General features: G+C 46.4%; 1 protein-coding gene and 2 long non-coding RNA genes across 4 annotated transcripts in view; 1 reads left to right on the forward strand and 2 right to left on the reverse strand.

Moving 5' to 3' along the window:
- Positions 1 to 223: 223 nt before the first annotated feature.
- Positions 224 to 26,166, reverse strand: part of PBX1 (PBX homeobox 1) — a 298,342-nt gene continuing 272,399 nt past the window's right edge. For both annotated transcript variants that reach the window (XM_045048432.1, XM_006942988.5), the window contains one exon: positions 224 to 5,457. Coding sequence is in view for 1 of the 2 variants with exons in the window: in XM_006942988.5 (XP_006943050.1) it covers positions 5,365 to 5,457 (93 nt within the window). In the remaining variant the exon portion in view is untranslated. The remainder of the gene's footprint in view (positions 5,458 to 26,166) is intronic.
- On the reverse strand, positions 9,887 to 16,773 carry LOC123382698. Its single transcript, XR_006591434.1, has 2 exons — positions 11,365 to 16,773; positions 9,887 to 10,860 (listed from the first exon to the last, which is right to left on the reverse strand). It is a non-coding gene; the product is annotated as an uncharacterized LOC123382698 (long non-coding RNA).
- On the forward strand, positions 16,917 to 18,461 carry LOC123382697. The gene is made up of 3 exons (XR_006591433.1): positions 16,917 to 17,053; positions 17,519 to 17,590; positions 17,674 to 18,461. It is a non-coding gene; the product is annotated as an uncharacterized LOC123382697 (long non-coding RNA).

A 26,166-nucleotide genomic window follows, 5' to 3' on the forward strand; every position in this document is an offset into this window, starting at 1 on the left:
CAGCTCATAATTGCCCATAAGAGCTCCCTCCCTACTTCTTCCCTTCCTCCCTTCTTAGTTCACAGGTGAGACAGGTGGCTCGTGTGGTCATTCGCCCCCCTGCCCTGGTCTGGAGCCTCTAAAATGATTAGGGCCACAGTGTAAACCATAATCCACACTAACACAGCCCTAGTTTGGGTTGCCAGCACGTTAAGAGAAGAAATTTACACAAAATACAAGTGTATATATTTTTTGCAACAAAAGAAACTATTTATTTGGAATATGCATTACCAGTACAAATTAGGAGACTGTCAAACCTACACCGTGTTAGTATCATTAGAGAACACAAAAGTTCAGTTGGAATCAAAAGGGACCGAAGCCTGTGCTCTCACAGAAGCAGAAAAGCTTAAACTTTCAAAACCAAAAACAGAGCAGAACTTTGTAGGTTTATACTCTGAATAATAAGAACAGGGGAGGGGAGCAGGAGAATAAAACCAACAACCAAAGGATAGCACTTCAAAATCATGGAAAACGCCAAAGGAAAGAAAGGAAGTCGTAAGAGAGGAAAGGGGAAAAACATTGAATGTTTTATTAATTTTAACAAAAGGAAAAAAAAAAAGTTTACAAAAAATAGAAGATTCCAGAAAGCTTTGAGCTGGGTGTTGAAACCGTAAAGGTGATGTGAAAAGCTCGTCATTATTTTGTTGACTCAGGAACAAGCGTGCAGGTGTGTGGGCAGAAACACTGGCAAACCTTTGTTCCGCGGTCCTGCACTGTGGCCTACACTTTCTGGTTGCTTTCTGGACACTTAATCATTTGTTGAATGCAAGATATTTATAATAAGCTTCTTCCAGATCATACTGCTTTCTTTTCCCCTAGAACTAATAAAAAACATTCCAAATCAAGCCAGTTTAACCGTTTGCTTGAAGCAGCCGCCTACATCAGAGACGTAGAAGAGGTTTGTCGTCAAGAAATCAAACTTCACCTCTCGCCATTAAAAGGAGAGCACTGAGTCGGGCTCGATTTCTCAACTCTTCGTCCAAAATCAGGATTCAAGAGATCAGTAGGCCGACTGACCGACCCCAGGGATGGCGTCCTGGATCGAGTCTATGCAGCCAATGGTCCATCACACCAGGATTTCCTGTGGGATGCTTCTGGAAGAAAAATCCTCTCTGGTTGTAAGAGGGCTCATGGAATGTTGTTATTAATCAGGAAGAAAGAAAGCACTTTGTTGTGACATTCACAGGCAACAAAGGGCGAAAAGTCTTTCCCTTCCTTATAAAATGTCTCCTGGACCGACTCGTTGAATTTGTAAAGGGCCAAAAGGAGAACCCAGGTCCCTGACTGTGTTTTTCTCGGGGACTGTGGGAATGCCACACGCTCTGGAAATACAGGGGAGCGATGTGACATCACGATGGGCTTCATCTTTGTCTTTGAAGTCAACTGAATTCCGGAGCCAAATAGAAGCACAGGGAAACCGCCTACTCTACCAATGTCATCTTTTCACATCACCTCGTGTACATATTTAAGGAATAAAAACAGCAAGAGCAAAATCCTGACAATTAAAAAAAAAAAAAAGCACCCCCCCCGTAATAAACAAACCAAAAATAACACAAAACATAATTTTTTTTTTTATATTTTAAAGAGTAGGAAGAAAGAAAGAAAAGAATTTATTTCTGGGTCTCAAAGTTAATAAACATAACATGTTAGGTTGTACCTATGATGCTTCACTATCCCAACCTTTTTTTTTTCTTTTTTTTTCTTTTTTTTAGTTTACAAAATGAATTACTGTCACTTTTAAACATTGTGAAACAGGAAATGAATGTGCACAACTCGACACTTTTCTAGCATTCTTGAACTAATTCACAAATGCAAGAAAATAAAAGAAAAATGGGGGAAATGATTAATGTAGGTAGTCTGGCGTGAGAAACAAATGCAGGAATGATGCGTATTGTCACAGAGAGAAGAGGGTAGCCCCCCCATCCTGTTTTGCGTGCCATGAGGGTCATTTTTTAAAATTTTTATTATAAACACTATTAAATCCAGACCGCTTTTTTGGTTTTTTTTTTTCTTTATCTGAATATACAAGAACATTCATTATCAAATGTTCATCATCAATACTACAAAGAACGAGACACAAGTCGCAAGAAACAATGGAAAATGTTAATAAAGCTGAAAGAATCGTCGAGTATTTTTTTTTGTATTTTTTTTAAGTTTTTTTTAAATTTGAGTTTCTGTAGTTTCATCTTTTTTTTTTTTTTGGTATCGAAGTCAGGTTTTTCTGGGCAGAAAAATAAAACTCAGAAGGAAAAGAGGTGGGGGGGGGGCGGGGAAGGTACGTGAGAGAAGACGACCAGCAAATAAAGAACCACCACCACAGCAAAGTAAAAAGAATCAATGTAAGGAAGGTGCCACTTGTCACAAAGTACTGCACAGGCGTCAGTTTCACGCCAGGGGAAGGAGTCAGGGATGAAGAGGAAGAGGTGATGAAGAGTTACAAGGTGGGCAAACCCAAGGGCTACTTTTTCTCAGGGGAAATCGGCTGCCAGGGAAGATGGAGCGTTCTCGCTCCTGTCAGAAAATGCAGGAGTCCTGGGGCACATTTTGGTATCTGTAGGATTGACCTAATGTGGATTCCCAGGGAGCTGTATTTCCAGAGGCACGCTCTCTCCATCCCCTTCCTTCTGCCGCCAGAGATCCCATGCTTCGCTTACCGTCGGGGGATCTGGTGGCTGCCATGTTGGACGTGACGGAGGGCGTGGAAGGGAGGTGGTGGAAAACTGGAGCAGACAGGGCGGAGAGAAGTGCTGGGTTGGGAAGGTGCTGGGAGAGGTGAGAATCAGTGCACACTCCGGCGGGAGAGAAACCGTCTGTGCAAATGCAGCTCTGCTCTGCGTCATCAACTTCAAACGGCAATGACTCAACCCAAATCTGGAATCATTCTTCCTGTGTCCCAGAGAACCCTTTTGGGTCTCTTCTGTACTGTGCTCAGTCAGCTATGTGTTCCAACTGTCCTCCTGTGTGGGTGGTTTAGATTCCTGATGCTAAGCAAGACTCTCCTCTGGCTCTACAACTACGGGGTGGTCGGTCGCAAGATGGCTCTTGCCAAGAAGCCTCCCTACGGAGCCCTGTTCTGATTGGGGCACAGGTCAGCAGACGCAACCTTTCCACTGCTTTTAGTCATCACGGCCTTATCCCAGCTTGCCAAAGATTTACTTTTTGCCTCTCCTTCAAAGTCACACACCTTCCCGTTTCTTAGGTAACCCCTCTCCCCAGTACACACAGGAAGTTTCTATTCCTTACTGGAGTGCCATGCACGATTTCCATGACCTTGTTAGATGGCCATCCTCGCCCCTCAGGGTCTTATATTTCTCCCACGGGCCTCTCCGAGCAGAGTGCGTGTGACAGGGGACTCCGTACTTACAGGGCCACGTGCTGGATTCAAGTACAAACGAAGAGAACCGGGCCCTATTTTTCTAGTTCGGAGGCTTCGCTCTAGTCTATGGAACCACACAGACCAAAACAAACAAAAAAGCAACACCATCCCTTCCTTTGTCATCGTGGCAATGACCTCAGGATACTGATGCTACCTAGACGCTGGAACAGGGAAACCGTATGTTGCCCCTACGTGGCATGAACTGGGTTAGCTTGGAGATAACACTTCCCCTGACTTCACGTTTACGGATCGCATACGAACGAAATCAATTTCTTCGGTCTCTCACAAGCCTCTTGGTAAGCCAGGCCTAAGAATCCCCATTTCACAGATGAAGAAGATGAGGCACTGAGAGATCTGACCAACCTGCTTCCACTGAGTCAAGTTACAGAGCCGCCATTGTTCCCACTGGCACAGCTGGCTAGGAGGAATGTAAGCTCAGGTGACACTACTGAGTAACTCTCTAGTACGCAACTCTGCTCTCAAGACATTCCCGGGGAATGAAAATCACTGGGACGATTTCACGGAGAACACCGCCGCCCCTTTCCCCGTCGCTCCCAGGTCTTCAAATGAAGCTGGCAAAACGTGCCTGGGCCGCGTGCTCACACAACCCCTCCAGGACAAGAATGTGGCGCCACGGAACACTCCGGACAATTAATGCAATGTCCCTAATATAAAAACAAAACCAGAACAGAACCAAAGCCATTGCAGACATTGCTAAGTACTGTGCGTGGCTCCCTGAGAGTCCAGAGGTGCTGGGAACGGGAAGAGCTTACACTGCAAACCTGGCTTCCACCGTGATTGGTCCCGTGTATGCAGTTCTGCGTGCAAGCCGGGGGGGGCCGCGGGGCCTGGAAGGTTCAGGCACGTGCTGTTTCTCTGTCTCGGTGAGCCTCGCTCAGAGCCGCTAATTCCCTCTCCTGGGCTAACTGCTGCGGTTGCTAACGTGGGTTATTTTTGCAAGCGGCCTGTGACGGATCTGGAGAAAGTGAACGTGTGAGACCGCGCGCGTGCGTGTGCGAGAAGGTGCCGTTGAAGGGTTTCGGGGTGAGAACGTTCTACTCTGTAGCGGTTCGTTCGTCGCCATGCCCACTCGGATCTGGTTTTGCGGTAGGTCCTGGACCTCGCTTACTAAGAGTTGCATGGTCTCCAAAGACTGTGCCTCTGAAACCAAGAGCTGTTAGGAGAAGGAGGAGAAAGTCTCCGAGAATTCTGCCCTTCTGGTTGCTTCCGTCCTCTCCTGCTGCTTGACTTCCTGCCTGGGGATCAACCGAGTGGAGGTGAGACCGGAAAATGTGGCACCTTTAGAAGCCCAGCTATGGCAGTCCCCAGGGCACAGCTAGGGCTGGGGAGGAAGAGGAAGAAGTGTTCTAAGCGGAGCTGGCCCAGGGAGGGGAGAGCAAGAGAAGGCAGGGGGCCTGAATGAGTGGGGCAACGTTGCGCATTCCTGCTAAGAGGTAGTGAGAGTAAGAAGAGAAACTGAGGAGGGCTGCCTGTTCACAGAGGGAGCGAGGGATCCGAGTGAGGTAAATCTGGCTCCTCAAACCACCAGCGTGAAAACATACAAACACGTTTATTATTTTCTTTGTATTTTCTTTCCTCTTTAAATTCCTCTAATGGTTGAAAATATCCTTCCGTGATGTAAGAGAGGGCGGGGGCCCCGGGAGTCTAGGACAGAGGGAAGGGGCGGGAAAGATGGCGGGCACCAGGCTGACAGCTGGAGGCAGGGAAGGGTGGCTTCTACCCAGAAAAAAAAAAGGGAAGAGAGTATAAAGAAGTGTCCAGATTGGCTGAAATAGCATCCCAAAGAAGAGAAGAGAAGGAGACTCTTATTGTGTTTGCTGATTGCTTCGACCTCCAGTCTGACCGCTTCAGCGTTGGGAGAGAAACCCTCCCTCCTGGCCCTGTCCCGACTGGGGCACAGGGTCAGCCGGGATGCGATTGCTGGGAGATCAGTTGGAGGTATCAGAGTGAACACTGCCAGGGCCTTCTGTAGGGGAGGTCACTGATGAAGGGGTAGTGGCATCCTGCCAACCTCCATTAGCCTAGAAGGGAAAAAGGGAGAGAAGTCAGTCTTCTGAGATTGGGTGGCCATTTTGAGCAGACAATGACAACAAGGCAACTTGTGTGAGGGGCCTAGCACGGTGCCTGGCACGTAGGACGCTCCTCGGCTGGGCCGCTATTCTTGTGGTTGGTAGTACTCCCTCCACCCTCAGAGGAGTTTGGGCCCTCCCATTGAGCCTTTGGACACCACGTTAATACCCCCCACTTCTCGAAGCTATCTGAAGTCAGTTCAAGCTGTCAGATGATCATGGTGATTGATGCTCTAGGGGAAGGACAGGTCGAGGGACCCAAGTTCTGGTTCCGACGCTGGCCATGGCTAGCTGCTGACCCTGGTGAAGCACTTCTACGTCTTTGGGCCTCGGGCTCCCCTTTAGAAAAATTAAAAGGTTGCCCGAATGCCTTCCAAAGCCTTTCTATGCGTGTTCCGTACATTAGGGGATTCCAGGCACCTGTTCTGTGCAAGGTTCTGTATAGATGCTATTGGGTATACAATGACGAGTGAGATACGGTTCGTGGCTTCAAGGAGGTGGATGAGACACGCATGTGAATGAACTATCATTCAAGGCAGAACCTAAGAAATAGTACAACCCAGTTGTTATGACGGTTCAGATGAAGGCAATACCCCATCTTGTTGGAGCATCAGGGAAGGCATCATGGAAGAGGTAGTCTTTGAGGTGAGCCTTGAAAAGTATAGAGGGTGACTCAGGCAAATAAAACAGGCGAAAACAAAGGTGGACCAGGGACTGATCTACACAAACATATCTAGAGAGGTGGTGATCCAGGAAGCTGTAAGTTTGATCTATGTTTATAGATCATTTTTCTAAGACTCTAAATCCAGAAGCATCCAGAAATGGAACTGTTCTGAAAGGATTTATTTTGATGACCACCCCTTTCCAAAAATATCCCCCCGTTAAAATGGCTGGAGGATGATTTGCTAGCGTGGTTAATTCACGATGCATAATTCAGGACTGTTCATGTATTTTAAAGCATTGAAATGTAAGTGAGCTAAGATGCCTTTTCCCCCCTCAGCTGCTGTGTTCCTTTGGAGTTAATGTACCTCAGCTCTAAAAATGTGAATGTTGAACAGACCAGCTCTTGGGCGTTCTGGGTCAATTATTTCCTACCCTACTCTCCACTCATTTTTTTCCCTGAAATATTTGGGGTACATGAGGCAGGTGTTATTATTGCCACTTGGGAGGGGTCACAACTTCCACTCTGGGATACTCTAGGGCACCCAGGACCTACATGCAAACGTGTTCACATTTCATTCGTAAGAAAGCAGGGGTGCGAGAGAAAAGCGGGCTTCTGGTTTATGACTGAGACACACGGGCTTCTCAACCTTTGAATCCGGGCTCCTTTTCCTCTGCCCTTCTCATCCTCTTGGCTTTTTCACTGGCTCACCCAAAGGATGTTCCAATTTTCCTGGGAAAGCCGGGCTTTTCATTCAAAGCAGCTCTCACCAGTTACCTCTACACGAGGATAGATGTTTTTCCGCACCTCCCTGAAGAGCAAGCAGGTCTAGATACTAAGAGGGCAAAAGGTTAGCCTGGCCAAGGGCATTTCACCTCAATTGGGGATCCATGAATAACTGCACGAAAATCCAAATCTCCATCTCCTGACCTAGTCCGTAGCTCCTCCTCCCCCTCTCCCTGCCCAGCACATTTCTCTTGCCCTTGGTGAGGGATCGGAAGGGGAAGAACGAGGAGGAAATGGGAACTCTTTATTTTACAGTGATTCTTTCTGGGGCGCCTGGGTGACTCAGTTGGTTAGGCATCTGACTCTTGATCTCGGCTCAGGTCATGATCTCACGGGCATGAGGTGGAGCCCTGTGTCGGGCTCCGTGCTGAGCGTGAAGCATGCTTGGGCTGCTCTTTCTGTCTCTGTCTCTCTCTGCCCCTCCTCCACATGCTCTCTCCCCAAATAAATAAATAAATAAGGGGTGCCTGGGCGGCTCAGTCGGTTGAGCGTCCGACTTCAGCTCAGGTCACGATCTCACCGTCCATGGGTTCGAGCCCCATATGGGGCTCTGTGCTGATGGCTCAGAGCCTGGAGCCTGCTTCCGATTCTGTGTCTCCCTCTCTCTCTGCCCCTCCCCCGTTCATGCTCTCTGTCTCAAAAATAAATAAACATTAAAAAATAAATTAAAATAAATAAATAAATAAACAAACATTTGGGGCGCCTGGGTGGCTCAGTTGGTTAAGTGTCCGACTTCAGCTCAGGTCATGATCTCATGGTTCATGGGTTTGAGCCCCATGTTGGGCTCTGTGCGGACAGCTTAGAGCCTAGAGCCTGCTTTGGATTCTCTGTCTCCCTCTCCCTCTGCCCCTCCCCTGCTCATGCTCTTTCTCTCTCTGTCTCTCAAAAATAAATAAATGTAAAAAAAATAAAAATACAAAAAAATATTTAACAATATACAACAATTCTTTCTGGGTTGTATAAAAATATACAACCATCTTGGGGCGCCTGGGTGGCGCAGTCGGTTAAGCGTCCGACTTCAGCTCAGGTCACGATCTCACCGTCCATGGGTTCGAGCCCCATATGGGGCTCTGTGCTGATGGCTCAGAGCCTGGAGCCTGCTTCGGATTCTGTGTCTCCCTCTCTCTCTGCCCCTCCCCCGTTCATGCTCTGTCTCAAAAATAAATAAACATTAAAAAATAAATTAAAATAAATAAATAAATAAATAAACAAACAAACATACATTTGGGGCGCCTGGGTGGCTCAGTTGGTTAAGTGTCCGACTTCGGCTCAGGTCATGATCTCATGGTTCATGGGTTTGAGCCCCATGTTGGGCTCTGTGCGGATAGCTTAGAGCCCAGAGCCTGCTTTGGATTCTCTGTCTCCCTCTCCCTCTGCCCCTCCCCTGCTCATGCTCTTTCTCTCTCTGTCTCTCAAAAATAAATAAATGTAAAAAAAATAAAAATACAAAAAAATATTTAACAATATACAATTCTTTCTGGGTTGTATAAAAATATACAACCATCTTGGGGCGCCTGGGTGGCGCAGTCGGTTAAGCGTCCGACTTCAGCTCAGGTCACGATCTCACCGTCCATGGGTTCGAGCCCCATATGGGGCTCTGTGCTGATGGCTCAGAGCCTGGAGCCTGCTTCCGATTCTGTGTCTCCCTCTCTCTCTGCCCCTCCCCCATTCATGCTCTGTCTCAAAAATAAATAAACATTAAAAAATAAATTAAAATAAATAAATAAATAAATAAATAAACAAACAAACAAACATTTGGGGCGCCTGGGTGGCTCAGTTGGTTAAGTGTCTGACTTCGGCTCAGGTCATGATCTCATGGTTCATGGGTTTGAGCCCCATGTTGGGCTCTGTGCGGACAGCTTAGAGCCCAGAGCCTGCTTTGGATTCTCTGTCTCCCTCTCCCTCTGCCCCTCCCCTGCTCATGCTCTTTCTCTCTCTGTCTCTCAAAAATAAATAAATGTAAAAAAAATAAAAATACAAAAAAATATTTAACAATATACAACAATTCTTTCTGGGTTGTATAAAAATATACAACCATCTTTCTGGGGCCAATACTCTGTCATATGATCATAATCATATTAATTCAGTTTCCTAACGCAGGTTTGTCACAGGGGTGGCAAGAGGTTAGTCTCTCTTCCCGACCAAGAACGTATATATTCTGGTGCCATTTTAGGAGGAGTGGGAACAGCGATTATACTCATTTTACCCCAAAGAAAATTCTTTAATGTCATTTATCTTTTCTGATTACAAAAGATAAGCTTATATAAGATTTTCAAATACAGTATTTGCAACTGGATATGCAATGTAATATTTGGAAAATAGAAAAAGCATGAAAAACAAAATGCGCAACTCTCAAAATCCTACTGCGCAAAGATAGCCAACTATTACCATTTTGATACCTGTCTTAAGAATCCTTTTTTATATGTGTGTGTTTAGCAGAGATAGATGGATAAATAAGTAAATGGCGGGGTATGTGTGTGTGCGTGTGTGTGTGCGTGTGTGTGTGTGTGTGTGTTTGCTGAGTAGTACAGGATTTTAAGAAAACTTCACAGGGCTTCCTGAAGTACAGGGTCATGAGGCAGAGAATAAAGTGCTCGCACAAGAAGAGAAGACTCACGTATCTTGGAATCGACCTGGCCGGGGACGTGTAGATGTGGAAACCCCAGGGAAGCAGTCCACGTCCACGTCAGAGTACAAGGCGCAAAAACGTTTCACCACATCGCGCTCTTAATATATCACTACTCTTACGATTATTTAGCCATGCTTCAATTTCATTAAAATAATAAGCGGTGCCCAAAGTAAAGCCATTAGTAGAGAAAATGAGCCCGGCGGTGTCTCATTCGGAGGGATTTGGCAAGGCATCCTGGACTGACCAGAAGATTCCAGGAGACTCCTTTTGATTCGTGTGTCTGAGATGAAATAACTCAAGCAGGAGACGTTTGAAAAAGTTTTGTTTTCTCGGACCAGCGCACACGATGCCAGAGGGTACAGGAAACTCACAGATGGTAGAGACAGGAATCAGTTCAAGCTGATACCAAAACTGGCATCTTAATTATCCTAGCTGGCCCGGTGAGGAAGAATATATAAGACCTCTTAAAAATAAATAAAATCAATCTCTTTTCTTTCACTCCCCCTCTATCCATAAACACACACGCAGACACACACAACTTCAGATCGGGCGGCCAGCTATCGCCTTGTGCCCGGGGCCCCTCAGCATTAACACTGAAGTCCTGTATTCCTGTAACTACTCCCCCCACCCCCGCGCCCCCCGCTAAAACCTCCGTGATCAGAAACTGCGAGCAAGCCCAACTTCGCCAGGTTTCCCGTAAATCACTCTGGCTGCTTCGGCGGCGCTGTTCCAGCCTTAATGCAAGCCGTCCAGAGGCTGCTCCGTCTTGGGAAACAGCTGACCTCGCTTACTGCCACGTTAACCCTGGGGAGCAATTCCTTCCCGGTTCCTGACTGCGGGTGCATATTAAGTAGGAAACTCCGCCTTTGTGTGTTTATTTATCTCTGGGGCGGGCGCAGGGAGCAGGGAGGATGGTCTCATTAGCGACCGTGGGGGCGGGGGGTGGCAAGAAATAAGACTTTCCTCCTGATTTTTCTTCTGCGCCCCAACTTCCGCCTTCGCTCATCTTCGGATGCAAACCTCCCTTTAGAACAGACACACTCCCTTCAAAATGCTGATGTCGGAAACGCACTGAGGCCTCACGGGGGTGGGAAGGTGAAATCTGCAAAACCAAGTGTGCCCTTGTTATCTCTAGGAACATGCCTCCTGCAGGAGCCTTTACATTCGCAGCTAGTCGTACAGGAAATTCTGCGGCCTGTGGCCTGGAAGCGGGGCCTGATCTCACATTTAATTCCACCAGATGAGGCCTAAGCCAGCAGCGGGCTCATCATGGAACCTCCTGGAGGAGGAAGCCAAAGGAATACACAATTAGGACAAAATGCACACGGTGTCCCAGACAAGAAAACCCGGACTTGCAAACACAAATTAAAGAAAGGGATCTGGGAACATTTCAGAACAAACAAACGACTGCGGACTCCACATCCTGCCCGAATGAATCTGGCCGAATGAATTGATATATACCCAATGTTGCTGGGACCCCCTCTAATGGATAAGGCGCAGTCAGACGAGGCACAGTGAGCTCTGAGGCCAGGGATGGGGCAGTGGGGGATGGGAACACCCACCTGGGTTCTCCTGACCAAACGCGAGAACACGGAATTGTCCCTGAAGCCCCGACTTCTCTCTCTCTCTCTCTCTCTGCCACCTTCCCGAGCCCAAACAAGGGCCACCTGCCTCTCCCCTGCTGTTGAGGATCCAGCACCGCTTTCAGCCCAGAGCAGTGGCTGCTGAGCTGAGAACTGCTAGTCCCACCCTCCACTCCTTCCCGCTCTTCCTCTGAGCTTACCTTAGCAGCACACCGTTGATGCAGAGAATTCATCACCTGATGTGACAGCCCGAGCGAAGCCTGGCACTAAGAAACTCTCATTTGCAACCCAGAAATACGCTGAGGTGCCACAAACTGGCTGATGTCAGCACCAAGGAGAGCTCGATGTGCATATGGGCCAGATGCCATTACCAGAGATGCCTTCGGCGTGGGTGGGGAGGCGGACGTGCTCCAGGCCCCCAAAGGCCCGGCACTGGTGGGGCCGGCCAGAAGAAAAACAAAAGAAACGGGGATGTGTGCTCCCTCTCCATGCGGACAGGCATGCACAGACAAACACACATAGCCACCACTCATCAGCAGGGATGTTGGCTCACTAGGCGGGGCCACATCCTAGATCGACCACTTTTCCAAGAAGCTCGAAGAACAATGTTTTCCTGATATGCGCACACTTTTCCCAAGATTATACCCCGAGCATTTGCCCTTGGGGACAAAACAGTCAAAGTTTCCCCGGAAAGTCTGACAACGGTTAGTAGGTGCCGGCCCACTCTGACAACCTCTGGTCCTCCCTCCAGCTGCCCCCAGAGTGATCTTCCCAACATGTAATTGTGATCTCCCTCTTTCACCTTCAGTGGCTTCTCATTAGCCTCCAGATGAGGTTGAGTGTCCTCATCAGGCCCACAATGTCCTTGATCTTGCTCACTCTCCAACGCAACCCTTGTGTTTCATACTTCAACCGTTAGCAGGCTGCTAAGAAATTCCCGGAACAGAGGAGTCAGTTCATGCCTGCTTCTTTCCCCTTGAAGACCCCAATTATCCAATGACATGCCACTCACACCTTGTACTGTTCTTCAAGACTGAAGTTAAGTATCCTTGTGCCCCTATCTGCCCCCGGCAATGTCTCTTCCTCCTGCGGGTTCCCCCCCACCCCCCGCCCACGTTCTCTGTATGCACCTGTATCACAGTACCCGGGCGGCCATATTGCATGTGTTCTTCTATATGTCTGCCTCACTCATCAGACCACGACGGCTGGGCTGTGGAACTTTGCTTCCGAAGTGCCTGTCACAGTGCCTGCCACAGCACAGACTTTAATAAATATCTCTTGGAGGGGCCTACGAAGAAGCACATAAACGTTCAACGGCAGGCACTCCAACGTTCCTTCTCCATTGTGGGCTTGGAGGGATCCACGGTAGCAGATCCGGGACCTCCGCGGTTTAGTCTGACTACAAGGAAAGAGCTTGTGAGCGCCGAGAAGCTACTCAAGCGATAAGGCAGAGGCAGTGCCAGGTTGCAGGGTGATGTCTGCATCCAGGAAGTGAACTCTTCTCTTACTCAGCAGACATCAAGGAGATCTGGTATTTCACCCCAGATCCCAAATAAGGAACTATATGATTAATATTCATACTGTTCTGTACTGTTCCTTTAAAAAACAGTTGGAAAAAAAAACAACAACAAACCCAGACACTGGATCCTGCCTGTCGTGGCTCCACAGCTTAGCTCACCATGTCAACAAGGGCTGTTCTCCAAAGGGCACGGGGAGGGCCTGGCATCTGGACTGGCCTCCCCGTTGCCTCCTCCGGCTTAGTGGGGTTCACGGAAATGTACGGAACAGACACAGTCCCTGTGTGGCCTGCAGGGGCTTTTCCCATCTTTATCCTCTCTGAGGCTGAGACTCCCATGCAGATCCAGCTTCTACCACCTTGGGGTCTGGGAATGGAGCCGCCAGAGAAAATGGAGGAGGACGCCTCCCAAAGCCGGGATAAACAACAAGTAACTGTTTAGTGTACATCTGTCCCGTGCAGTGTCTACACTCACTAGATCTGGGCATCCCTGCTGGGGAATAACAGGTACACTCAACCCAAAAGATTCCATTCTGGCTCACCCGGGTACCCCAGGCAACTCAGAATCAATTTTGCTGCTTGTCCTGCTCTGACCTCTTGCACCTGCTTCTTTGCGCAGGTACTTCTCTTCTGCGGCTAAAGCCACCTCTGCCAAATCCACGGCCAGCTTCCGCGTAAATTCCCGCTATTTCTGCCAGCTCGGCTAAGACCGAGATCGTGACTTGCTCTTGCAACTCGAAGCTTGCTCTGGAGCCTCAGCTCACCAACTCCCACCTGCCATCATGTTTCCCCGGAGTCAACCCTCTGCTTGGATTATCCCCATGCTGCTGGCCCCAGAATCCCTGTTTCCATGGTCCCCTGACCGCGGAGGGTGTCCTCCCTGGTTGCCACCTGCCACTCGGTCAGTCCCTGGTGACCTTCCAGCCGGGTCCCACCATGCCCTCCCTTTCTAGGCAGGCCCCACCGCAGTTTCTCGAGCCTCGAGATTTTGCCCTGAAAGGTCTGTATATGTTAAGACAAATCAGCCGTTCCTGGTAGAGAACAGATACCCTTGCTAACCGAGACTTCAGTAGTTTCGGCTGAATAACAGATCGCCCACTGCCCAAGTGAGGGTCCCTGTTGCTCTACAGATGAAGTCCAGTGAGAGGCTCTTGGCCTTTGCCCGCCCCTGTCCTCTGGCCTCTAGAAACCCGCGTCATCTTCCACGGCCTGGCCAGAGAGCCACCTCCTTCCTCTTTCAAGGCACACCATCACCCACTTCCCTAAATGCCAGGACCCCCGACTTTCTGACCCTTCATGTTGACTTTTAACCATATGCAGCTCTTATTTATTTAAAGGTCTATGTGAGTACCGGCTCTTCCTCAAGGTCACCATTTCATTCTGATCCACAAATACGTCTCCAGTGCCTGCCCCGTGCTACGCACCGGGCATACAGTGGTAGATACGACACATCTGACATCTGCTCTCCCGCTGCCTCGTGGGACACAGACATTGTCCCACCTCGTGGGACACACCTCATGTGTCCTGCCTCGTGGGACACAGACATTGGATAACTTGTCAAAAGGACAAACGTAGATTCTAGGTGGTAGTGAGTGCGAGGAGAGAATATAGTAGGGACCTCATTGCACTCAGGCTTCTGGGAAGTCAGCCCAGAGGTGAGCGGATACAGACAAGTAGAAAGAGGGGCAAAGAGGCCACTGGGCAGAGAGAGAATCCTTTCCCAAGGCTCCACGGAACTGAGAGGAGGCCAGAAGCAATGGAACCAGGAGAAGAGCAGCCACGGCAGCAAGATGGGGCCGGAGAGTGGCAGGGCTCCATCATGCCAAGGCTTGCAGGCCATATGAATGGCGTTCGTCTTCAGTCTCAACGAGATCACAGATCATTCAGCCACAGGGCCTCAGAGAACAGGGATCACGTCTCACCGGGAGCCGCCTGGTTAAGTCCTCGAGTTGGATGAACAGAGAAACGAATGCTTTGAAAGCTTCCGTTGGCGGCCTGCCCTGTGCGTGCAAGGCCGTCGGGCCGCCGGTGTCCGTGATAACTGCACAGTAACGCACGGATTGTGGTAGCGATTCTCTTGCTCTGGTGGATGAGTCTCAAATGGTACACAAACCCTGCGGGGGCTCCTATTCCTACTTGTGAGGTGAGGAAACTAGGACTCAGAAACTAGAATTTGCCAAACGCAGTCCCCGCTCTGTGCCGCTATTTTAGACACTTCAAATTTGAAAAGGTCGGGCTGTGTGACACGTGTGGGCACCACACGCGAAGCGTGGCTTAGGGCTGAAGGCAGGGGATTCGTGTCTGTGGTTCCCCTTCAGGGAATCTTTGTGCTGTTTAGGACGATGCCGGAACCTATGAGCCACAAGATGGCCTCAAAAGAGTCTTTTAGGGGATTCTGATACCGCTCACTCCTAAGCCTCAGTCCACCTCACCAAACTTGGTTTTGGACAAGACAAGCTCTACTGCCCTGGGGTTATGCCACTGTGGGTAGCGCCATCTTGCTAGTTAATATTAAGTCATCTTATCCGGAAAGGCGGGGTCCTGCTCGAAGACCTGTGGAGTAAATTTGGTGGCCATCGACCTGGGAGGAGCACGGACTCTCCATGACCAGTCGCTGCCTCCAACCTTATCTCGCACACACTCTAACTGCTGCCCGAGGGGTGCCCGTCAAAACCCAACCACAAGACCATCGACTGCCACATGGTCACCGGGCGCCACCCTGCCAGCACCCTGCACCACACGACTCAAGTGCACATGGAGGTCGACTCTGAGATCAAGACCTATGATGGCACCGTCTAAGCTTCATCGTTTATTAAGTCATCTGTTGTGAAGGCCCGCAATCAATACCGTCCTGTAAGGCGCTTCAGACACAGAGGATGGTTTTGGGTGACCCTTTCACAGCTCACATGGGAGATGAAGTAGTGTGAGTTTCCAAGTTCATCCGTTGGGTTGCTTTCTTATTTCTGTTAAAAGTGCACATAGGACGGTGACACATAACGTTTCCACGTCCCACCGACTTACGGAGTCCCTATGTTAAATGTACATCAGGAGTTAAAAATCTGTTTTATTTAACTTTGCAGAGTCAAGGAAAATAAGTTCAGCTTGATTTCGCTAAATAGAGGTGCCTCAGTGCAGAAAAGTATTTATATCTGAATAAACATCCTCTACGCTCAGACCTGCAGAAACCAGCACACATCCACACTTAACACACATCCACACACAGTGTTCACCAACAGGCAAAATGTCGACACACTCTGTCATATTTACATAGAGCCACTACGCACGTAGAAAACACAACACCTGAAGAATGCATACAGGAACACGCACACACGTGCACACACACACAGATGCTGCTTCTACTGGAAAAGAGGAGCTGTGTAAGACAACAGAACATTGCATCTACTCATACGGCCAAATCTGGGTAATGCAAGCAAAGGGTATTTTTAAACACTTTTTTTTTTTTAACTCTCGGTATAAATTATCCGACGGGCTGATTCTCCACAGCCCCGAGTTCTTCATTTTATTTTTGTAACCTCTGATTTTGCTTTGGCTTTTCTGAAAGGCTTTTACTTACTCAGGGCACACACAGAGATTGTATACACACCTTCACCATGAACGGTAGCCGTGCACAGAACACACACACGCGCGCACACACACACACACACACACACACACACACACGCACGCACGGTGTGGACCTGGAAGCTATTTACCATCACACAGGAAGCTAAAGCCCCTTACACTTTTCTGACCATCCAAGAGACAGCAATTACCCCAGATTATCAGACCAACAATGACATGCCATGTAGAGAGAGACACTGAGCCAACTCTGCGTCCCCAAGACTGGCATATTCAAGTACACTTAGGACATTAATAGCAATTTACGTGCCATCACTGAGACAAAGCCACAAAGGCGCCACTGGCAGCCTCTTATTTTGAAGCCTGTTATTTGTGGGAGTTACAGGCTATAATCACAACAGAAACTTTCAAAACCCTTATCTTCTGTGACGCACCAAATCTATTTCAGAGTCATAATTGCTATGTCACCGGAGAGTTTGCTGCTTAATGCACTCAAATGCCATTTAGTGTTTGCAGGGTCATTACAGCTCACAGAAGAGGGGGGTGGATACGGTGGGGAGCTGTAGGGGAGAATGCAGACAGAGGACGTAGAGGGGAATGTGCTAGAATGGGGCACTAATTTATTTAAGGAAGGGTATTGTTGTTTTGAGAATTCCACTTACTGACAGAAATGAGAACAAGGGCTTGAAAACAACCTATGGACTGGAGAATTCAGAATTCATGGATTCCCGCCCCCCCGAGATCTTCTGTGGATGCTGGGGAGTGGCCTCTTTTCTTCGGGGATTCTCAACCAGGTGCGAGAGTGGGTTGATTTTTTAAAGTTTAATTTTTTTTTTTCCCTTTTACATTGTTCCAGAAACCTCCGCAGTGGGAGTCTTCCATTGGTGCTGTGGGCTTGGGAATCTGACCTGGCTTTTCTGTATGTGCTCTGATATGGAACCACGAGGGCAGAGGGGGACAGCGCCGGTGATGTGTCAAAATTCAACAGCCCAGAAGAATGTGCTCCCTCACAGGTGGCAGGACAAGATACCAGGAGACTGATACGGCAGCCAAACTACCAGAAAACAGCCTGTCACTCAGAAGACCATGTTTTAGACCTAAGTCGGGCTAAGGTCATAAGAAAGCTTGTTAAATGTCTGTAGCTTTCTTTCTTCATCCGGGGTACAAACTCGCCAAGGACTTACTCGGCAAATCCTAATACTTCTGGTAGTGTTAGGGTAAACTGTCCAGGAGCATTTGACTGATTAATATATCTCTAGGTTTTCCAAGAAAACTCTCGGGTTCTACTTGATAGCGCTGAGTTCTTTCATAGACTAGAAATACAGAAAATGGTAAGTGAATTCAGATCGCAGGGTTATTATTATTATTATTTTTTAAAGATCAACACCAGTATCACTTATAGATTTGCCTTTAGTTTTCCTAGGATAAAAATCCACCTTTCACGCTGAAGAACTTTCCACAAAAACAAGACAGAATGAGACCTGGAGCCTTATTCCACAAGAGCCCTCTTCTGCTGAGAAAGAAGAGTTTTCTCTATTTTCTACATGTTGGAAAAGTGCCCGATGGGATAATAACCTTCTTGTATAAAAGTTCTTAGAGGGGCGCCTGGGTGGCGCAGTCGGTTAAGCGTCAGACTTCAGCCAGGTCACGATCTCGCGGTCCGTGAGTTCGAGCCCCGCGTCGGGCTCTGGGCTGATGGCTCAGAGCCTGGAGCCTGTTTCCGATTCTGTGTCTCCCTCTCTCTCTGCCCCTGACCCGTTCATGCTCTGTCTCTCTCTGTCCCCAAAATAAATAAACGTTGAAAAAAAAAAAAAGTTCTTAGAAATCGATACAAAAAGATGAACATTTCATACAAGGCTAACAAATGAAAGACGTTCAATCTCACGAGTAATCAAAGAGATACAAATTAAATTAAAATAAAAATGAGATGCCGTTTTATAGTTTGATAATTGACAAAGATTAAAAAAACTGCTAAGACACTGTTCCTGAGAGTGAGGAAGCAGGAATGATCGTAAACTGCTGCTGGGAAACATACATGCATAGAAGTTTCCAGGAGAAAAATTTGCCATACATCACCACAGCCTGAGACTAGTTCATATCCTTCGATCTGGCAATTCCATTTCTAGGAATTTATTCAAGGAAATAACAGAAAAAATACAGTGAGTCTTCTGTGCTATGATGTTTACCACAGTGTTTTTAATAATAGTAAAAAAAAAAAAAAAAAAGGAAAAGAAAACAGCTTGCATGGTCCACTGTACAGATTGATTAAGTAAATTATGGACTTTCCCTATAATAGACTCCTGTGTGGTTATTAAAATTATGTTTGAGAAGAAATGTTTAGTGATACGGAAAATATTCATAATATATTTTTAGTCAAATAAGTAGGTTACAAAATGATACGTTCGATACGATCATAGCTTTTCTACACCTACACAAAACATACTTACACACAAAATGCTAGAAAGCTGGAAAGCAAAAAGTTAGCAGTAACTTCCTTCCACGTGATTTTCCTGCATTCTCCTAATTTTCTATGTTAAATATTAATTTTTAATCAGAAAATAAAAAGTAAATGCAGGAGTGCCTGGGTGGCCCGGATGAGTGTCCAACTCTTGATTTCGGCTCAGGTCATGATCTCACAGGTCATGGATTAGAGCCCTGCATCAGGCTCTGCACTGTCGGCATGGAGCCCGCTTGGGATTCTCTCTCTCCCTCTTTCTCTGCCCCTCCCCTGCACTTTCTCTGTCTCAAAATAAATAAATAAATGTTAAAAAAAAAAGTAAATGTAAAATTTAGACAAAGCGTGTGCGGGAAAGTCCACATCTGATTTAGGTCTTTGTCTTGTGTGTTTGAAAGGTCTTGGCCAACCTCCAGAGCTCACTGGAAAACAAACCAGTGCAACCAATGGTCAAATAAATATAGGTCGGAGGCCTTTCTTAGATGGAGGGAAGTAGGACTCTTGCTTAGAGAAGAGAAAGTTATCAAATGACTTCCAAACTCTCTTCAAAATATAACTACCTGTGAAGAATGTTAATCAGTTGTGTTTCCCTTGCCACAAAAAAATAAGGTCAAAGAAGGCGAAACATAGCAATCAACTTAGATGAGATGCAGAGTTGCTTGATTTTCCCTGCCCTAATGCCCAATGCAGTAATGGGGTAATAACCGATTCCAAGAAAATGCTTGCCAATCAAATGAATGGGCGAATGAATGAACTGTGGATCAAGCTCAAGGCCACAGAGACAACACCTGTCCCAGAAGAAAGAGAAGTTGGAGGTAAAGGATGCATTCTAGGCTGTGATAAATGGGAAGGAGGATGAGGAGCGGGGGGGGGGGGGGGGAGATGAAGAAGAAGAAAAAGAGGAAGCAGCAGCAGCAGCAGCCATTTTTGTGTGTGGGAGAGACATTCTGAACAACAGAAGCACAAAAATATGTGTGTTTGTGGGGATTCTGGGCAAGCAGAAGATCCAGTCACAGGCCTTCTTGCTGGTTTAAAAATAAATAAAGGGAAGGGGAGAGGGAAAGGGAAGAAGAGAAACATCCTGACTACAGGTTCAAGGATACTCCATGCAAAAAGCATGCATTAAGCACCTACTATGTACCATGCCTGAATTGAAGGCTAGGATACAAAACTAGGGTCCTTCTGTTTAGAAATCAGGGGGCCTAGAGAGAAAGAAAAGCAATCAGAAAAGGACTCCCATTCCAACCCAGTGAGCTAAGTACTACGTAGATCCAGTCTGCAGGGACGGGGAAGTCCTTCTAGGAGAAGGTAACTCTGAGCTAAATCTTTTAAATTGAGTGGGATCATGAGATCCTTGCCCAATGCCATAGATTCTGGGCTATGGATTCTATCGCTTGAGAACTTTAATCGGTAGGAATTGCCTGTAGGAAAGGCCAAACTCAGTAGGACAAGATGCGGACAGAAGGGGCATTTACAGCACCAGGCACTTGCAGAGCCCGTAGTCTACGTGGGAAGCGCCAGGCCAGGTACTTGAGATTTTCAACAGCGAAATCAATCACGCTGGACAAGGAACAGGAACGGATACCTACACGCCTGTTTTGCTCACCTTCCGTTCTGTTGTTGTGATTGTTCTGATGCCTGGTTTTGTCTCCCTCTGAACATTTTTTGTTTCCATTTGGAAATGTCCTACTTGTTTTAATAAACTTGAATTAAATAAGATAATGCATATAAAGTGCCTAGCACATGAGAAGTCAGTAAGTGTTAGTTATTAATACAATTATTAACTGTCATTTTAGCCTGTTAATTTTCTACCCTTAGTGTTTTTTAATTGTTCTTTAATTTACGGCTTTATACCACTTCCTTATTTTATTACCACTTGATCTGTTTTATCATCTTTGTGAGTATGTTCTTAGCTGATGTTATTTATTTTAACTACTCATCCTAGCTTATTTTATGTTTTTATTGTTCTCTTTAGTAATTGTGTTTCCTAATTGCTTTAACTTTCACTTTGCCACTTCACATGCAATTTCCTCTTTCTCCCACCATTTTGTTCCTCCTGTTGGTTCCCCTGTCGTTTGTTAGTATACTCGTCCTTCCTGATTCTGTTCTTTCCTCACTCTTTTTTTAAGAATTTTTCTTAATGGAAGTATAGTTGGCATATTTCCTAACTCTTTGAATTTACTATTTGTCACTCTTTTTTATATTTAAATTTTTAAAGTTTTACTCCTATTCTACTATCCTTGTACTTTTGTTGCATTTAGTTTTTAATGTACTGAAAATGCCGTGTTCAGTGTCTACAAAGAGGAGGGACGGTCCCGATAGCAGTCGCGGCAAAGCAAGGTGATCTCTTCTTATCCTTCCTGTCGGTCCAGGAGAGACCGTTACTTCTGTAGTTGTTCTCCCAGTTTCTTTTCTTTTTTTTTTTTAGTTTATTTATTTATTTGGGGGAGAGAGAGCAAGCAGGGGAGGGGCAGAGAGAGAGAGAGGGAGAGAGAGAGAGAGAGAGGGAGGGAGGGAGACACAGAATCCGAAGCAGGTTCCAGGCTCTGAGCTGTCAGCTCAGAGCCCGATGCGGGGCTCGAACCCATGAACCGTGAGATCATAACCTGAGCTGAAGTCAGACACTTAACTGACTGAGCCACCCAGGTGCCCTTTCCCCAGTTTTTTTTTTCTTAACGCTAATCTTCCCCCTCTAAAGCCATTATTTAACATGGGTAAGCTACTGAGGTAACAGGCTAAAATTTCCTCTTCTTCTATTTTACTGTCCCCAAGTTAAAAAAAAAAAAAAGATTTCTCTTGATTTCATATCTAGATTCCTCCAACAGTCTCGCCATCTATTTTAATGAATCACCCTATTTCTCCATGAGGAGACCCTGGGCCTAAAGTTTCTGCTCTCTCTCATGTATGATCACTGGGTCCCTGGCTAAGTTGGTTAACCCGATAGGACACAACAGCAGAGACATATAGGCCACATCCAGGGAAGGACTTTCTATGTGATTTTTAGATTTAATTTTAGTAAGAGAACCAACTGGTCTTAAGCGTTCCATGTGCCACCCAAAAAAGGATACATAACATAATAGTCATAACTGAGTTCTCATTCTTTTCCATATCAGCCAGGCTCTAAAATATTTATGACCAGGAAACATAACAGATTCTCTGAGCGGGAGGATCGTGCCAATTTCCTTTACTTAACATAAGAACTAGAGGTTCAAGGCTCCCTCTGGACAGAGGGAAAGAACAGAGGCCTTGGAGTCACTTGGCCGGGTCCACATCCAGGCTCTAGCCCTTTCCGGCTGTTGGATCTTGAGGAAAATGACTTAATCTCTCTGTCTGTTTTCTCATCCACGAAATGGAGAAGAGAGTGTTAATAAAAACACTAGACTGTATCAGGACACACACTAAGCGTTCCAAGTCAGTATTCTCAGTATAGGAATTCATGTGAGGTCAGGTTTGCCTCAGAACTTTAAGTGTGGAGTTAGCTGTGCCTTGGCTCTCTTGCCCCTCGGAAAGGGCACAGAGTGTTCAGTAGATCTCTATGACTCCCAGCTCTGGCATGAGAGGGGCCTGGAGCTTCTCTCCTCTGGGTTTCACCCCTCCGGTTATCCCCTTAGTCTCGGGGTTGGCGGAAGATGGGCTTGCACACTCCCGTGACAGGTCACTTTCCCTAACGAGGAATAATTTTGGACGGGTGTGCGGCTTTGAAAGATAATAGGTTTGTATACATTTGGCTTCTGAACTGGACTTCAAGTTAAGGGGGCTAGAGAAGAAAAGGGAGAAAAAGGCAGAAGATAAGAGGGGATCTATAAAAGCTTCTAAGCGAGGAAATCCACTATAATTTTCAAACGTCATTAGTGTCTGTTTTTATGTATTTCAAAAGTTTTAATTATGGAAAAGGGAACACAAGTCCCTTTAAAAGCAGTGATATCAAGTCCGAACCTAAGGCGGGTGTCGAATAAAGCATCCAATTTGATGTAAGGTGGACTTCTTAGCAGAGTCTGACTCTCAGGTCACGCGAGGGGGCGAGTGGTGGCCAAGGGAGACATCTGATGGGCTGGAGAAACACAGACTATTCTATGGACAGTTTGTGCTCTGTCCTTCTTTTTCCTTTGTTTTTGTTTTTGTGGACTATCAGAAAGGGACAGACACAAGAAAGTAAGGGCAGTAAACTTCTATGCAAATATACGATAGTCAAAGCTCAAAAAAACATACACTTCTTCTCTGCACACTTAAGTGTGTAAAATTTTACCTTGAAAGAGAGAAAAAAAAAAAAACTGTGATCAAATAGTGAACTCTGTTAATGATACACATACCAGTAATGTTTATTTAGGCAAACCTGTGCTGCTGTCTACAATTTACTTTGAAATGCATCAGGAAAAGCAAGCTGAGGGGTGCTTGCGTGGCTCCGTCTGTTAAGTGTCCGACTTTGGGCTACGTCATGATCTCACCAGTCCTGAGTTCGAGCCCCGCGCCGGGCTCTGTGCTGACAGCTCAGAGCCTGGAGTCTGCTTCAGATTCTGTGTCTCCCTCTCTCTCTCTCTCCCCCCCCCCCCCACTCACACTCTCTTTCTCTCAAAAATAAATCAACAATGGGGCGCCTGGGTGGCGCAGTCGGTTAAGCGTCCGACTTCAGCCAGGTCACGATCTTGCGGTCCGTGAGTTCGAGCCCCGCGTCAGGCTCTGGGCTGATGGCTCAGAGCCTGGAGCCTGTTTCTGATTCTGTGTCTCCCTCTCTCTCTGCCCCTCCCCCGTTCATGCTCTGTCTCTCTCTGTCCCAAAAATAAAAAAAAAAAATTAAAAAAAAATAAATCAACATTAAACAAAAGAAAAAAAAGAGAAAGTAAGCTGGATTGGTAGATGGACAGAAGGATGCAGACAAGGACAGATACATGATGAAGCCAGCAGAGTGAAATACTGATGACAGAATTATAGGTGGTAGGTATACTAGTTTTACTGTCAAATTCTTCCAACTCTTCTGTATGCTTGAAAAACTTGGGGCGCCTGGGTGGCGCAGTCGGTTAAGCGTCCGACTTCAGCCAGGTCACGATCTCGCGGTCCGTGAGTTTGAGCCCCGCGTCGGGCTCTGGGCTGACGGCTCGGAGCCTGGAGCCTGTTTCCGATTCTGTGTCTCCCTCTCTCTCTGCCCCTCCCCCGTTCATGCTCTGTCTCTCTCTGTCCCAAAAATAAATAAACATTGAAAAAAAAAAAAAAGAAAGAAAAACTTGAAAATAAAACATTGGGGGAAAATTTAAAAGTAATATCCTTAATGCAAGGAAAACAACACAATCCCTTCTCGTGGGTGAATCCTAAGCAGCATTTAAATGTGCTTCTTGCTAGAGCAGAACTTCTCAAACTTCATTCACGTGCTTAGGCATCACCGGGGAATCTGATTAAAGCACAGAATCTCATTTAACAGTCTTGGTGGGGGCCCGAGCTCACAAGGTCCTGGGCAATGCCAAGGTTGCTGATCTGCGGGCCATGCTTTGAAGAGGCCAGCAGGTCAGGGAGGAAGGAACAGCTCAGCAGCGGCCACCAGAGAAGGCTCTGGGCACCTGGGGAATGTGAAACAGAAATGAGACCTCCTATAAGCTCCAAACGGTTTTTGGATGTAAAGAAAGGGTTCAAGAGGAGTTCAAAGACACGTCCTGCTTAGGCTTGAGAATGATCAGGTTAGATGAACTAATGGCTGCCAGAGTTGAAAATTACTGCAAATAGAGCCGTAATAATTGTGCCGTCTATATATTTACATTTTAAATCTCCCTCCATATTATTTCATTGTTTAAAGCATATTATGCTAATTGCAGTTAATTTCTTGTGCACGGTTAATTTTTAATAGAGAGTTCTATTTACATTAGGAAAGGCTTATTTAAGCAGAAAGCATGCTTTTCTGGGCTCTGTGTCAGGAAGTCTCCTGTTTTCACGGCATGGCTGCTGATTCAACACTATCATCCCATCTTTGGTGGCTACTCCGTGACTGGCAGGGCATCTAGAATGTTCTGTGCAATATGGTAGCCGCTAGCCACACGTGGCTATTTAAATTGCAATTAACTCAAATTAGATACAGTTAAGAATTTGTTTTTTCAGTCACACTAGCCATATTTCAAGTGCTCAACAGCGCTGCGTGGCTCATGGTTAACTTATTGGACAGCACTGAAATAGAAGCAGGGATGGAATGAGATGAACTCCGAGCCTTTCTAGGGTTCTGTGACTTCACAGAGTGCAAGAACCATGTCTTATGATGATGGATATTAGAAGGTTCTCAACAAACATTTGTTTAATAAAGCATCTATTCATTTATTTAGTTATATGGTTAATTGTTCTAGACTCAAATCAATCCCCCGCCTTCTGCCTTATTCTCCAAGTGCAGAATATAAACATCGAATATTTAGAGATATGAAAAAAAAATTTCCTCAAACTCAAATAGAGTCATATAGAGATTCTGAAGTAGAGATTTTTTTTTTAAGGTACCAAATCTTAAAATAACAACTGGATTATCTAAGGCACAGGTCTCACATTTTTGTCTGAAAACAAGCTAAGACCATGGAACTCCTTCCCACAAGGCAAGGAGCCATCAGCAGTTATCAATGCCAATGTTTCCCACAATTAAATTCAGGCAATTTAATTAGCTTAATTTTTACTGAGGTCTAGAGGAATCCGGCCACTTTCAGGAGCAACTGCAAAACCAAACTGTCCTTTTGAGGTTGTGAATTTTTTCTTTACAGAGCAGACAGCGGGACCGGCTTGAGCCTGGAAAAACTGACCAGATTCTAGCCCAAGGATAGCATGGCGATGGGGCCAAATGTGGGCCCGACTGGACAGGATCCTGTAAACTACCAATTCCAACGAGAACAGCATGGTGTACATTGTCATCTCACAGATGGGACTCTTTTCAAAAAGACAAATTTCTCTTTAATTTATAGCTCTAAACTGTTTCCCTTCCAGTTGTATTTTCCTGGAAATGGGGAAATATCACGTTTTCTAAGTAGCATGTGATACTGGGAGAGGCCACAGACATCTAGCTCAGTTGTCCTTTTTAGAGTTCAGGAAACTGAGTCCTATCGAGGGAAAGCGATTTGTCCACGGTCACACAGGCGGAAAGTGGCAAAAACAGAATACATGCACACACACACACACACACACACACACACACACACACAACCACACACACTATGGATGTGATCTTGCTTGGAACTAGGTTTGAGACCAAGAGATTTCTCTGTGACTACTCCTACAGAGAGATAAGGAGTGTCTAGAACAAAGGATATGTATTACAAAACCACGGTATGGAGGAAGGTAGATTTCTTAAACTACACTGGTTGGTCTTGGGTCCGTCTGTTCTGCTGTAGAACTCACTTTCAGATTCTCTTTCCTAAAATTCAGAGTAGATTGGCTCCCTTGTTCGAGTGTTCCAAGAACAGGAAACCTGGTCACAAAGTGCTGAATGACACTGAAAAC

This window comes from Felis catus, chromosome F1, assembly GCF_018350175.1.
Source record: "Felis catus isolate Fca126 chromosome F1, F.catus_Fca126_mat1.0, whole genome shotgun sequence".
In the NCBI taxonomy this organism is placed as follows: domain Eukaryota; kingdom Metazoa; phylum Chordata; class Mammalia; order Carnivora; family Felidae; genus Felis; species Felis catus.